The sequence below is a fragment of the Sorex fumeus genome, unplaced genomic scaffold (assembly GCF_029834395.1).
Source record: "Sorex fumeus unplaced genomic scaffold, SorFum_2.1 ptg000122l, whole genome shotgun sequence".
Lineage (NCBI taxonomy): Eukaryota > Metazoa > Chordata > Mammalia > Eulipotyphla > Soricidae > Sorex > Sorex fumeus.
In genome coordinates, this window is record NW_026606179.1 from 5,537,469 (window position 1) to 5,553,001 (window position 15,533).

General features: G+C 41.7%; 1 protein-coding gene across 3 annotated transcripts in view; it reads right to left on the reverse strand.

The window, feature by feature from the left end:
• The window catches only part of ULK2 (unc-51 like autophagy activating kinase 2), a 124,230-nt gene that overhangs the window by 36,224 nt on the left and 72,473 nt on the right, over positions 1–15,533 (reverse strand). For 2 of the 3 annotated variants that reach the window (XR_008795380.1, XM_056136874.1), the window contains exon 15: positions 4,230–4,367. Coding sequence is in view for 2 of the 3 variants with exons in the window: in XM_056136874.1 (XP_055992849.1) it covers positions 4,230–4,367 (138 nt within the window). In the remaining variant the exon portion in view is untranslated. The remainder of the gene's footprint in view (positions 1–4,229; positions 4,368–15,533) is intronic. The other variant, XM_056136875.1, reaches the window with a different exon arrangement.

Below are 15,533 nucleotides of genomic sequence, written 5' to 3' on the forward strand. Positions count from 1 at the left end.
GGCCTGATACAGGCAAGGCCCGTGCTCTAGAGCTATGACTAAGCAATTCCCGCAGCCCCTCAAGGCTAGATTTTTTTTGGTGGGGAGGGGGGTCTCTCAAGCAGTGCTCAGGGGGCCAGGGGCAACTCATCATAATACCCAGCCCACTAGCCAAAGAGTTCAATGCTCAGACAAGAGTGTGATGCTGCTTAGAGACCATCAGAACCACCATCCTAACAGCACACAGGGACACTGGGGTCACATCCAGTAATGTGTCTGGCATCCCCTAAATCCCTGTGCCCAAGATTTTCTAAAGACAAATCATATGTACTGCTTCACCAAGTTACTCCTTTGCACCATGGCACACGATGGTAAATAATAAAAAAGGCACTTCAACATCACTACCGTGAATATACTTGAGGCTCCCTTGGAAACCTTAGTAATGCAGAGTCTATGGGTCTATTTTCATTGGACACTTTCTTTTCCCTTGCTTTACTTCTTTACAAACCACATAAGATAATCTGAAATTTATTTCTCCTTTTCAATGGACCCTTCCATTTTCATCTGTTATAGCAAAAGGCTAAGCGTTCACTTTTCGTAGTGTGTGCTATATTGTTTGGGGCCACACCCAGCAATGCCTGAGCACTACTCATGGCTCCTGGAGACAGAAAGGGAGAGGGCAGACCACACAGTGCCAAATCCAGGGCTCCAGCATGCAAAGCATGCCCTCTGGTGCTCTGAGATGTCTCTCTGGCCCTCCACATTTTCTCTGTCCAGTCATCCATTGTTGGACACTTACTGGGTTGTTACAGGTATACATTTATCTCTCTGAGTTAGTGTTTTTGTGTTCTTTAAACAGCAATCAGAGAAAAGCTGTTGGATCGTATGACTGTACTATTTTTAATTTTCTGAGTAATTCCCATGTTTTCTAGAGGTTGAACTAATTTAATTTACATCCCCACTAACAACAAATGAGGAATAATGTTCCCTTTTCTCCAAACCTTACCAGCATCTGCTGTCTGTTTTTTTTATACAGGCCATAATCGTGAGAGGTAGTATCTGTCATTTTGGTTTCCATTTCCTTCATGAGTAATAATAAGAACCACCTTTTTCATGTGCCCATTAGCCATCTGTATGCCTTCTTGCATGAAGTGTGTGTTCAACTCTTGTCCGAAGAGTTCTGTCAATCTATAATCTTGTATCCATTAATTTCAGAAAGTTGTGACATTCCTGACCCCACCCCATCCCCGCCTGGGAAATTTCCTTCCTTACCATTTTACTTGTTCTTTCTGGAATGTCTTAATCCCTGCAAAGCATTTTTATTCATATTTTTATCTTTGATTCACCTGTCTTAAATACTTTAACTCTGTTTTATAATATTTAAATATAAAGTTGGGGCCAGAGAGATATTACAGTAGGGAGGGCACTTGCCTTGCACCTGATATGATCTCCCAAACCCTGCCAGGAATGATCCCTGAGAATAGAACCAGCAATAATATTAATAATAATAATAATTAAAAAATGCAACAATTATGTGCTGAAATACAGTATTCTATTTTTTTGTTTGGGTAAGGGGACTTGAGGATCTGCAGCTGGTGGCTGGTATACAGGTCTTCCTCCTGGCTCTGTGCTCAGAGATCACACCTGGTAGCACTCAGGGACCATACCAGGTGCCAGGGATTGAACCCAGGATGGCTGCATGCAAGGCCATTGCCTCTCCAGCCTTTGAACGACAGTGTTCTCACATCGTCTTTTTACCTTTATTATTATCTGAGTGGGGATGGGTCTCAGGATGTAGAAGAAATAAATTACAGATAGTTCTGACTTATAATGGTTTAACTTCAAAACTTCTGAATTTTCCACTTTGCAATGGTGAGAGAGGGGTATGCATTCAGTGGAAACTCTACTTTGAAATTTGACTTTCTGGGCTTGGGCTGCAGCATGATCTGCGACTCCTCGTCTGCCTTGTACTCACAAAGATATACAACCCCCTAGCAGCTCTCTGCCAGCCTCATCTGGGGAGAAACTGAGGACCCTGTCACTATGGCATCTTCATCACCAATAACTAATTTTAGTTTAATCCTTCAAACATTTTTCAGGCATAGTGTGCCTTCAACTGCTTACACTAATAAACTCACACGATACTGCTTTTCACTCTGTATAGTAGACAATAAATTATATGCCATTCTACTTTCTATGAAAAAAGGCTCTATGCTGTATTTTGAATATTCTGACCAACTGTAGGCTGATATAAGTGTTCTGAGAATGTTTAAGTAGGCTAGGCTGAATGATGATTCAGGAAGTCAGATGTATTTTTAAAACTGCTGAGGAGCCTGAGCCACTGTACAGTGGGCACAGTGCCAGTCTTGCACATGGCTGATGAGGGTTCCATCCCCCACACCATATCTGGACCCTCAAGCCTGCCAGGAGTGACCCCTGAGTGCAGAGAATAGAGTAAAGCAGGCAGGGTACCCCGGTCCCCAGAACCACCCCTGCACCACAGCAGCCAAGTAGCATCACCTCCTTGGGCCCCTGCTCTACGTCACCAGCCCACCGGCCACAAGTCAATATATTGTTTCTATAATGACTTGCAGTGGTGGTGGGAGTGGGGAGAAGGGTAGGAATGGGTGTTTATACTAGGCTACAGTACTCACACGCCTCTTTGCACTAGGAATTCCAAATAACAGAGCAGTGAGATATCGCTTGAGCAACTCAAGATCAAACTCATCTGCCTCACACTTGGTAAGGTAGGTTCTCTACTGCTGAACCACTTGGACCACTTGAATGCATTTTTGACTTATGGTATTTTCAATTTATGAAAGGTTTACAGGTATAACCGCACTAAAGTCAAGAAAGATCTTTATGAGCGGGACAGACACAGAAAGACTGCATTCATCTGGGGAACATAAAGTAACAAAATAGGAGACTAACACCCAAGAGTGGCCAAGATTAGTACCAGGAATTTTGCTCCATGACTTGGAGGCCAGCCACACATGCTAGGGGAAAAGGGAGCTCAGATAGAGAAGGGAGCACCAAATCAAGGGTGTTGGGAGGATCCTCCCAGAATGGAAGAAGCATGCTGAAAGTAGACTATAGATCAAACATGATTGCCACTCAATGCCTCTCTTGTAAACCACAGCACCCAAAATGAGAGAGAGAGAACAAAAGGGAATGCCCTGCCACAGAGGCAGGGGGGGATGGGGGAGATGGTGGGTGGGAGGGATACTGGGACCCGTGGTGGTGGAAAATGGACACTGGTGGAGGGATGGGTACTTGAGCATTGTATAACTGAAACCCAAGCACAAAAATTTCTAAGTCTATATATGTACCTCATGGAGTTTCTGCTAATAAAAAAATAATCTTTATGCAAATTATCTGCTATACTTCTTATTTTCTCTGTTTTCTCTGTCACTGTTGTGATGATGACAAGGGTGAGAAGGTCAAACACACACACACACACACATCCTGACTGTGACTTTAGCACATTTAGTTGTGTGGTTCTTGCCAGGGTCTGATATTAGGTCACAGCGCCTGCATACTAAGCTATAGTGTTCACTGTCAACCTTATTCCTTTACTTCTGGCACTGTGCACATTCTAACTGTACTGCTTCCCAGGGGTGGCACTTCTTGGTCACAATCCTCACACATCTTTTTTAAATGCAGTGTTGAATGGGAGTCACACCCCTTCAATTTCAGCCCTTACACACATCTGTCCAAGGCACACCCAGAAATCATTTGCAGCAGTGGGAATCACAGAGAGCATAGCTGCCATGCACAAACAGCAAAGCTGCCAAGACAACACAGGGTACTAGTGGCACTAGGGATTAAACTCATGGCCTTACTCTTGCAAAGCAGGGAATCTAACCAATGACCCATCCATCAGATTTTAGGATTTCATTTTTTAACAAATTCTTCCTCAATCCTTAAGTAGGTAACTGTACTTGGTTTGTCTGTTTTGTTTTGTTCTGGAGCACAGGAACTAATCTTGACTTCAGGCTTAGGAATTACTCCTGGTAATGCTCAGGGGATCACATGCAGAGCCAGGGATCAAACCAGGAAGTAATTATACTTGTTGATAAATATATACAAAGATTATACCCTACCAAACTTAAGTGTCTTTTAAATATATTACAAGTTATTTTTAATGTTCAATATTTACAGTTACATACACACATGCAGTAACAACTTACAATAGTAACATTAACAAAAACTTTTAAGTAAAAAATACTGAAAGAAAAAACTTCTCTTACCTTGGAGAACCATGTATATTTGTGCCCGAGCTGGCAGTAGATGCCAGATTTTGCTCTATTCGCTGGTAATTTCTTATCTGAGTGGGAACTGGAACTGGTGCTGCCTCACTGTAAGGTGACATGGAAGGCTGGCATTGCCTACAATCATATTTATTTTAAAAGAAGAGAAATAACAGTAAGACTATTTTTATTTCCTTTGACCCACTGGGTGAGAGAAAATAATGAAATAACACAACTGGCCACTCCTGTAATAAATAAGAAATGATGCTATATCCATGTTCCGCTCCATCCCTTCCTGAACCTCTGCTTGCTCCCCAATCCTTCCAGGTGAGACCCATCTCTAGGCTGACAACTATGATGCCTTTCTGAAACCAAGGCAGAACCCTGCCCCTCCCAGTGAGGGCCTCCACAGCCTCCATACCTGACCTCTATCCTATCAGCATGTCCAGTTCAGCTATGCAACAGTTCTACTCTTCAAACTTCACACTGCTCAGTTAGACTTAATCACTGGGTATAGACCAGTGGAGAAAGAAAAGAGCAACACACAGCCTAATGACTCAGCTGCAGCACAGCACGAACACAGTAAATAAATGAGGAAGAAGCACAGAGGTCCAATGAATTTACATGCGTGAAGACAGTAAGTCAGAAAGCTCAACCATCACCAACCAGCTCTATAAATTCTCCAAGAATGACTTTAGTAACATCATGTCGAGGACTTTTTTATTACTTATTCTTTTATTTGCGAGGGCTGACCACACCCAACCAGTGGTGCTCAGGTTGAAGATGCTTAATGAGTTCAAAGAAACAAAGGCACATCATCAAAACATACTATAATCAGCAATGACAGCATGAAGAGCATGACACATGATATAAAAATTCAAAGATCTGAGAAGCTGAGGAAAAGAGCAAAGAGCTCTAAGATGAGATGCAGGAAATCTCTAGAAAACAAAAAAAGACAGAAGAGAGTCTGGAAAAAGACTTGGGTCCTAGAATATGCAAGGAATATATCCCTGAGCAGACCTATCTCCTAGTTGCTTCTTTAAGAAAGCTAAAGAAAGCAAATTAACAAGTACAATTACTTATTTAAAGGTGCTGGAGAGCTAGTACAGCAGTAGGGAGCATGCCTTGCATGTGGCCAATCTGGGTTTGATACCCAGCATCCCTTATGGTCTCCTGTGCCCCACCAAGACTTAATTCCTTGTCTGCCACACAAGCGGGGAGGTGTGGAATGGGGGGAGGGTACTGGGGATTTTGGTGGTGGATAATGTGCACTGGTGGAGGGATGGGTGTTGGATGGCTGTATGATCGAAACTCAAACATGAAAGCTTTGTTACTGTACCTCACGGTGAATCAATTAAAAAAAAATAAGAGTTAATTCTTGAGTCAGAGCCAGGAGAAACCCCTAAGCATTGCCAGATGTGCCCTGCACCCTGGAATAAAAGCGCACACAATATTGTATATTTGTATATTCATTACATTTTGTATAATACTTTCTAATAAGTTTTGTTAAGGGTTGAAAATTCACTTACAAGTGGATGGATATGAGAATATCATACTGAAGGAAATGAGTCAGAGGGAGAGGTACACACATAGAATGATGCCACCCATTTGTGGGATATAAAAAAATGTCGTATGAGACTTACACACAAGGGTAACAGAAACAAAGACCAGAAGGATTGGTAAATAGTTGGAAGCCTGCCTCAAGTGCTGGGGGAGAAGGCAGTTAAGATAGAGAAGGGATCACTATGACAATGATGGTTGGGAGGGATCGCTACGGAGGGGAGGTGTGTGCTGAAAGTGGATAAAGGACCAAACATGAAAGACTCTCGGTATCTGTATTGCAAACCATAATGCCCAAAAGGGGGTGGGGGAAGGAATGAGAGAGAGAGAGAAAGAGGGAGAGAGAAAGAGAGAAAGAGAGAGAGAAAGAGAGAGAGAGAGAGAGAAGGAGAGAGGGAGAGAGGGAGGGAAGAGAGAGAGGGGGAGAGAGAGAGGGAGGGAGGAGAGAGAGAGAGGGAGGGAGGGAGGAGAGAGAGAGAGGGAGGGAGGGAGGACAGAGAGAGAGAGGGAGGGAGGGAGAGAGGAGAGAGAGAGGGAGAGAGGAGAGAGAGGCAGGCCTGCCATAGAGCCATGCTGGAGGGGAGGCAGGGGAGTGGGAAGGAAACAGGGGACATCGGTGGTGGGAAATGTATACTGGTAGAGGGATATATGGAACATTATATGATTAAAACTGGATCATTAAAGCTTTCTAACTATGTATCTCATGGTGATTCAATAACAAAATAAAATAAAATAGTAAAATGTATTAAAAAAAGTTGCTCCTCAAGGTCAGAGATACATTTAAAAAAAAATACTTGAGATTCAGAAATAAATCTCTTGGAAGAGAGCAACACAGAGCAACACGCCAAAGAGATGCCTCCAGATCCCACGCAGGGTTGTCTATCCAGGGCAACCCAGAGAGAGGTGCGTGAGTTCCACCCAAACAGAGCCCGGCAGCTGAAAACCTCCAGAACTCAACTGCTGCCACACTCACGGCAGGTCTCCGCAGGCTCGGAAGTCTCATCCATGGTGAAATCCAGGTATGCGGGACTTCTGGCTGAGATCTCCAGGCTTGCATGGAGTCAGGGTAGGGGAACTCACTTCGCCCTGTGCTTCCGGGAGCCTGGCTGTCATGCCCACAAACTGCTCCTGGTGCCATATATGCTCATTAACAGCCATGATCCAGAGACTCCCAAATAAATCTCTCGAAAGAGAGCAACACAGACTGACACGCTGCAGAGACGCCTCCAGACCCCACATCACCATCCAGTTAAAATAATAATAATAAATTAACCTCAGCTATATAACCTTACTTAAAATTTTGGAATTTCTGGGGCATCTCATTTATCTCGTACTCTATACCACTGATTTACCAAGAGCAGCACATTTGATGGAGTATAATGTAGAAGGCAACCAATATCAGGGATGAAGAAAAAATACATATATACACACACAAGGCTCAACCTTTAATAAGGGGCTGGAGTGATAGCACAGCGGTAGGGCGTTCGCCTTACAAGCGGCCAACATGGCCGACCCGAGTTCGATTCCTCCGCCCCTCTCGGAGAGCCCGGCAAGCTACCGAGAGTATTCGATATGCCAGACACAGTAACAACAAAGTCTCCAATGGAGACGTTACTGGGCCCGCTCGAGAAAATCGACGATCAACGGGAGGGCCTTTACCTTACCTTTATGGCTTATACTAGGGTTTATAATGTCTCCGGGACATTATAAACATCACACACTTTCCTCTAAGGAGACTTTTTTGAATTGCTTTTAGTGGATTATTCATAACCAGCAATACAAAATAAATTATTTATTGCAAACTACAATGCCCAAAAGGAGTAAAGGAGGGGGGAGAGAGAGAGAGAGAGAGAGAGAGAGAGAGAGAGAGAGAGAGAGAGAGAGAGAGAAAGGGAGAGAAAGGGAAGGGAGAGAGAAAAAAGAGAGAAAGGGGAGAGAGAGAAAGAGGAGAGAGAGGGAGGGAGGGAGGGGAGGAGAGAGAGAGCGTGGCTGCCACAGAGGCAGGCAGGAGGTAGGGAGTTGGTTATGGGAGGAACCTGCGGACACTGATGCTGGGAAATGTACATGGTTGAGGGATGGGTGTTGGAATAATTTATGACTGAAATCCAATTATGAACGGCTTGGTAATGCTCTTTTAAAAAATAATAAATAAATACATAAATTAGGTCCTGCTTGGGGGTAGGGTTTGGGAGTCGGGTAGAAACATTCAAAGTTTGGTGGTGGGAAGGTGTAATGGTGGTGGGGTTGGTGTTTGAATATTAAATGTAATAAATTATTGTGAATAACTTCATAAAATTAAATTAAATTAAAAGAAAAAACACTCATCCATAGCAGAATTGCAACATAACTTCTTTTCTCTTTTTTTGTGTGTGGAGAGCCACACCCTGCTGTGTTTAGGATTTACTCATGACTCTGTGTTCAGGGATCATTCTTGGTGGACTGGGGGACTGTCTCGGCTGCTTAGGATCAAACCCAGGTCACACACATGTAAAGCAAATTTTCTCAATGCTTCTTTCTACAAGGAAACAACACTAGTTAGGATACTATTTTTTGTAGAGATTCCTCACAAACAAACAATTTGAGAACTATAAGCTCCCACTCCCTATTCCACTTAGGTAATCCAGGTAATTTAGGTATTATCCTTAAATACAATGATGATTTGAGATTTTATGTTTTTAATGTCTATATATTTTAGGAAATTAATCTGCAAGCTGAAATCAAAACAAGACAAAGTTTCTTTGTGTATCTCATGGTGATACAAAAAAACAACACAAACAAAAATCTGTTGCAGGGAAGAGAGAGATATCATGGCTACCACAGAAACCCAAGGATTTTATAGTAATCATAAAGGATTACTATAAAAAACATTTACCACAAAATTGGAGAACCTAAAAGAAATGGATAAATTTTTTAATTCTTACAATCTTTCAAGGCTGAATTAAAAGATAACAGAGCACCTGAACAGACCAAAACTTCAAGGAAATTGAAATGGTAAGTCTTCAAAAACAAGTCTGACTGAGCCCAAGAGGTTCTTCCTAACCTTTAAGAAATCACCTTTTTTCGGGGCTGGAGCAATAGCACAGTGGGTAGGGCATTTGCCTTGCACATGGCTGACCCAAGTTAGATTCCCAGCATCCCATATAGTCCCCTGAGCACTGCCAGGAATAATACCTGAGCACAGAGTCAGGAGGAATCCCTGAGCATCACCGGGTGTGACCCAAAAAACCAAAAAAAAAAAAAAAAAAAAAGACCTTCTCTCAATCTTTTTCAGGCTCTTCCAAAAAGTTGAAGAAGTAACAATGCTCTCAATTTCTAGAATGCAAGTATTACCCTAATACTGAAAGCAGAGATATCATTAAAACGAAAACTATGAACCTCTATCCCTGATGAATATGGATGCAAAAATCCTTAACAAAATATCAGCAAACCAAATCAAACAATACGTCAAAAATATCATATACTGGGGCTGGAGCGATAGCACAGCGGGTAGGGCATTTGCCTTGCATGCAGTCGACCCGGGTTCAATTCCCAGCATCCCATATGGTCCCCTGAGCACCGCCAGGCGTAATTCCTGAGTGCAGAGCCAGGAGTAACCCCTGTGCATCGCCAGGTGTGACCCAAAAAGCAAAATAAAAAAAATCATATACTATGACTAAGTGAAATTTATCACAGGGATACAAGGATGGTTTACTATAAGCAAATCAATCAACATGATATACCTTATCAGTACAAGGAAAAATAAAAACCACATGATCATAGCAGTAGATGCAGAAAAAGCATCTGAAAAGATTCAATACTTGTAATTTTTTTTAATCTCAATAAAATGGGGATAGAAGAAACTTTCCTCAAAAGAGTAAAAGGGGCTGTAAATAGTACATAGTAAATAGTACAGCGGGTAGGGGGTTTGCCTTGCACGCAGCCAAACTGGGTTCAAATCCCAACATCCCATTATGGTTCCCCAAGCACCACCAGGAGTAATTCCTGAGTGCACAGCCAGGAGTAACCCCTGAGCATCGCTGGGTGTAGCCCAAAAAAGAAAAAAAAAAGGCATTTACCATGAACCCAGAGCTAACATCATACTCAATGGTGTAAAACTGAGAAGCTTCCCTATAGGATCAGACACATAAAACAATTACCTACTCTCACCACTATTACTTAATATAGTACTAGAATTCCTCACCATAAGTGGTTAGGCAAAAAAGAGTTAATAAGGGCATCCAGATTGGAAAAGAAGTCAAATTATTATTTGCAGACATGATAGTACATTAAAAACCCCTAAAGGTTCAACAAAAAAAATTCTTCCCAAAAAACATAAACTTATACAGTTAACTTTATACAGCAGGCTATAAAATCACCACACTGAAATCTATGGCATTTCTGTATACAAACAACTTAAGAGAAAAAAAATTAAGTTTTTTAAAAATTTTTTTTGCTTTTTGGGTCACACCTGGCAATGCACAGGGCTTACTCCTAGCTCTTCACTCAGAAATTACTCCTGGTGGTGCTCAGAGGACCATTTGGAATGTTGGGAATCGAACACAGGTCGGTAGCGTACAAGGCAAACAACCTACCCACTGTGCTATTGCTCCAGCCCCATCTTTTTAAATTTTTTATTATTATTTTCTTATTTTACTTTTTGGGTCACACTCAGCTATGCTCAGAGGCTACTCCTGATTTAGCACTCAGGAATTACTCCTGGCAGTGCTCAGGGGACCATATGTTGTCCTGAATATCAAACCTGGGTCAGCATTATGCAGGCAAGTGCCCTGCTCACGATATTATCGCCCCCAAATTTTTAAGTTTTGGACCCCTATCTCACACCATACACAAAAGTCAATTCAAACTGAATTAAAGACCTTGGTATCAGATATGAACCCATAAGCTCTACTGAGGAAAACATAAGCAGAACCCTTTATGATATGTATTCCAGATGTATCTTCAATGTATCTTCAATGATTCAATGCCACTGGCCAAGGAAAGAGAAGCAAAATAAATGAGACTGACATTAAACTAAAAAGTTTCTACACTGCAAAAGAAACGACGACCGTAGTTCTTTGTCAAAGACTGGAAGAAAGTATCTGCTCACCATTAACCTGACAGAGATAATATCCAAGATACATACGGAACTTGTAAACAGGAACAATATCAACTCTATCCAAAAAATGGGAAGATGACCAGAAACCTCCCCCAAGACAACAATATATGCAAAGATACTCTGCATCACTGGTCACCAGGAAATAAAAATCAAAACAATGACACAGCACATCACTCCAGTGAGACCGGCATTCATGACAAAGAACAAATACCACCAGTATTGGTGTGGGTGTGGGGATATAGGGACCCTCATTCACTGCTCATGGGGATGTCAACTGGCTCAACTTTTTTGGAAAACAAATTGAACTCTTCTCAAAAAACTAAGAATTATGCTTCCACATGAACCAGCAATTCTACTTCTTGGTCATTTAACCCCAAGGACGCAAAACCACTATTCCAAAAAAGACATCTGTGTGCCTATGTTCACAGTAGCTCTACTCCCAATAGCCAAAATGTGAGAACAACTCAAGTGTCCAAGACAGATGACTGAATAAAGAGACTCTGGAATGGAATACTACTTGACTATAAGAAAAAAAAAAAGGAATTGTGCAATTTGCTAGGATGAATCTGGCGAGTATTATGTTGAGTCAAGTCAGAAGGAAAGGGACAATTACAAAATGACCTCTCTTATATGTGGTCTGTAAAGAAACAAAGTAAGGGAATAACAAATGACCAAAGGCAGAGTCTGAGAACTGGTTTACAGAACTGAGTTTACCATGGAGGACTTGATGTTGGAACACTGAACGCATGAAACCCTATAAATTGCAGTATTATAAATCATGGTGCCTAAAATAAAAATCTGTTGCATTTCTATATAAAATAAAATGAAAGGCAAAAGAAATTAAAAAAACTACTTTATTTACAATTTTCTCAAAAAGAATTAAGTACCTAGGACAAAACAATAAGTTAGTAACACATAGAACAAGGAGTATTGTGGGTAATATGCTTGCTCTGCTCAAAGTCAACCTGGTTCAATCTCAGCATCACAAATGGGCCCCCAGCCCCACCAGGAGTGATCCCTAAGTGCAGAGCCAGGAGTAAACCTTAAGCACAGTTGTGTGTAGTTCCCCACCCAAAATAATCAAACAAAAAGAATACACAATATACACAGCTTATGTAGCATATAATTGTACAAAGCAACAACAGTAACAAAAAAAAAACAGAAGAGAAAGACAGTATGTGCTCATGAATAGGAAGAATACCCATCATTTAAATAACCATCTACCTCCCAAAGTTATTTAAAGATTCAATTAATACCTATCAAAATTCCTATGGCACTCTTCAATGAAATACAAGAAACATAACTGAAATTTTTATAGCACTGTAGCACTGTCCTCCTGTTGTTCATCGATTTGCTCGAGCAGGCACCAGTAACATCTCACAACAAATTGTGAGACTTATTGTTACTGATTTTGGAATATCGAAACGTCACGAGTAGCTTGCCAGGCTTTGCTGTGTGGGCAAGATCCTCTTGGTAGCTTATCGGGCTCTCTGAGAGGGGCGGAGGAATTGAACCCGGGTTGGTAGCGTACAAGACAAATGCCCTACCCACTGTGCTTTCGCTCCTGAGCAAAAAAGAAAATGAGAGGGGAAGCTAAGAGACAATACAGTGGGTAAGACGCTTGCCTTAGGTCACATGGTTGACCCAGCTTCGATCCCCCCGTGTCCCATATGGTCACCTGAGCATGCCAGGAGTAATTCCTGAGTGCAGAGCCAAGAGTAGTCTCTGACCACAAAAGCAAAAACAAAAAAGGAGAGAGAGGGAAAATGAGAGGTATCACGCCACCTATTGTTATAGTGTAGTACAAAACTGTATAGTATTGGAACAACAAAACAGTCTAGTATTAAAACAACAGACATACAGATAAAAGCAATAGAAGGGAGAAACCAAAAACAATCCATACATATATGGGCCGTTTAATTTATAGCAAAGTAGCCAAGAGCATACAGTGGAGAAAACAAACTCTTTTCTAGTGCTTGGAAAACTGGGTTTCTACTTGCAAAATTAAACCTCTATCTCATTATTATCCACACAAAAAATTAATTTTAACTATGTTAAATACTTTAATGTAAGATCAGAAGCCATAAAATGCAGAGAGAGAATAACAGGCAAAACATTTCCACAATACTAACACTTCAGGTATATCTTTAGGGACTCAACATCAACAGCGAGATAAAAGCAAAAAAAAGTAACTAAGATACTAAGATTATAATCACTCTATAAAGCTTCTGCACTACCAAGGGAAAAAAAAATATCCCAGGGGGTGAAGAGAAGTATAGCAGGTAAGGTGACTGCTTTGCATGTAACCAACAGGGTTTCAATTCCCTAGGTTCAATCCCTGGCATTGCAAATGGTTCCCCAAGTCCCCCCTGGGGATGAATCTTGAGCTCAAAACCAGAAGTAAGCCCTGAGCACAGCCAGGTGACCTAAAAACAAAAACAAAACATAAGTTTACAGTCCACTCTCAGACGGCTGGAGAGACAGCACAGTGGATTAAAGTGTTTGCCTTGTACACAGCCAATCTGGGTTTGATCCCTGGGATCATATATAGTCCCCTGGAGAACCACCAGGAGTGATTCCTGAAAAGAGAGCCAGGAATAAGCCACAAGCACATCTGGGTGTGGCCAGGACACACACCCCTCAATCCACAGCAAAAAGAAAAAAAAAAAGAAAGGAAGAAAGGAAAGAAGGAAAATATACTTTAAAATGCAGTTTTTAAAAACAATTTATCAACTTATTTACAATTTTGTTGAATTTCAATTTAGCTTTACTCATTTATATGTGTGTCGGTGTCATCACTTCCACAATATTTTTTTTAAAAATCTACCTTATATGTCAGATATAAAGAAACAGAGTAAGGGAAAAACAAATGGCCAAAGTCATCAGAATTGGAGATTTTGTCTATGGAAGGGAAGGTGCTTGGGAGGGGCCTTGGGACACTGGTGGAGGAAGCAAGCATCCTGTGATGGGTGGGGCGTTAGAATGATATATTCGCAAAAGGTTATTGTCAATCATAGCACTGAGATAAAAATGGTACAAAACCAGGATTGGAGAGAAAGCAGAGTAGGTAAGGCATCTGCTGTGGAAGTAGCCAACCTGGAGATCCCCAGCATCCATCTTGGAGGTCCCCTGAGCATCCACCTGATCCCCTGAGCACTACCAGGAATGATTCCTGAGTGCAGAACCAAGAGTAATTCTTGACCATTGCCAGGTGTGCCCCAAAACCGAAAATTAAAATGTGTAAAATAAATAAATGTATAGACTGGGGGCAGGAGCGATAGCACAGCGGGTAGGGCGTTCGCCTTACACGCGGCCAACATGGCCGACCCGAGTTCGATTCCTCCGCCCCTCTCGGAGAGCCCGGCAAGCTACCGAGAGTATTCGATATGCCAGACACAGTAACAACAAAAGTCTCCAATGGAGACGTTACTGGGCCCGCTCGAGCAAATCGACGATCAACGGGAGGGCCTTTACCTTTACCTTTATAGACTGGGGAGGAGGTGTGTAAGGAATCCTATGAAAGAGGAGGAAATATTTGCACATTAAACGTTTGATAAGTGGTTAATATCAAAATTTTATAAAGAACTCATAAGAGTCAACCACCACCACCAAAAAAACAATCTTTATAATGGGCAGAAAAGGTAAATGAACACATGTCATCGCTTATTATCAGGGAAACACATACCAAAATTACAAAGAGGTCAGGCATGTTGCTCTTCTATATCTGGCACCATAAAAACAAAAAACAATAATACTACAGTAAGCTATCACCTCATTCCAATGAGAATGGCCTTTATCACAAAGATCAGAAACAAATTTTGTCAGGATTGTGAAGAAAAAAGAACTCTCCATCACTATTTGTCAAGTCCCACTTGGAGGTTTGGAGCGATAGTACAGCGGGTAGGGCGTTTGCCTTACACACGCAGCCAACATGGCCGACCCGAGTTCGATTCCTCCACCCCTCTCGGAGAGCCCGGCGAGCTACCGAGAGTATTCGATATGCCAGACACAGTAACAACAAAGTCTCCAATGGAGACGTTACTGGGCCCGCTCGAGCAAATCGACGATCAATGGGAGGGCCTTTACCTTTACCTTACCATAGAATCACTGACCACTTACCATAGAACACTGTATGTCCAATACTGTAAATAAATTGTGACTTTAAAATAACCAAGACAGGGGCTGGAGTGATAATACAATGGGTAGGGAACTTGTCCTGTGTGCATCCTACCAATGTTCGATCCCTTGAGCTCAGAGCCAAGAACAAGCTCTGAGCACTGCCAGGTGTAGCCCAGAAACAAAACAAAACGATAGGGGCTGCACCAATAGTACAGCCTTGTACTGCACACGGCCAAATCTGGGCTCAGGCCCTGGCATCCCATATGGCCGCCTGTGCCCGCCAGGAGTGATCCCTGAGAGCAAAACTACAAGTGAATCCTGAGATGTGCTGGATATGGCCTCCAAATTTTAAAGAATCAAAAATAAAATTCAAAAATAAACAAAATGACCAAGACAGATGTTTGTATTTTTATTATAATTAAAAAAAGTTTTTAAAGAAATGATAAACTGTGCAACAAAATGAATATTGTAATCAAGAATATAGTAAATGTTCTATAACCTTATTCAAAACACATAAAAATGTTTCAATC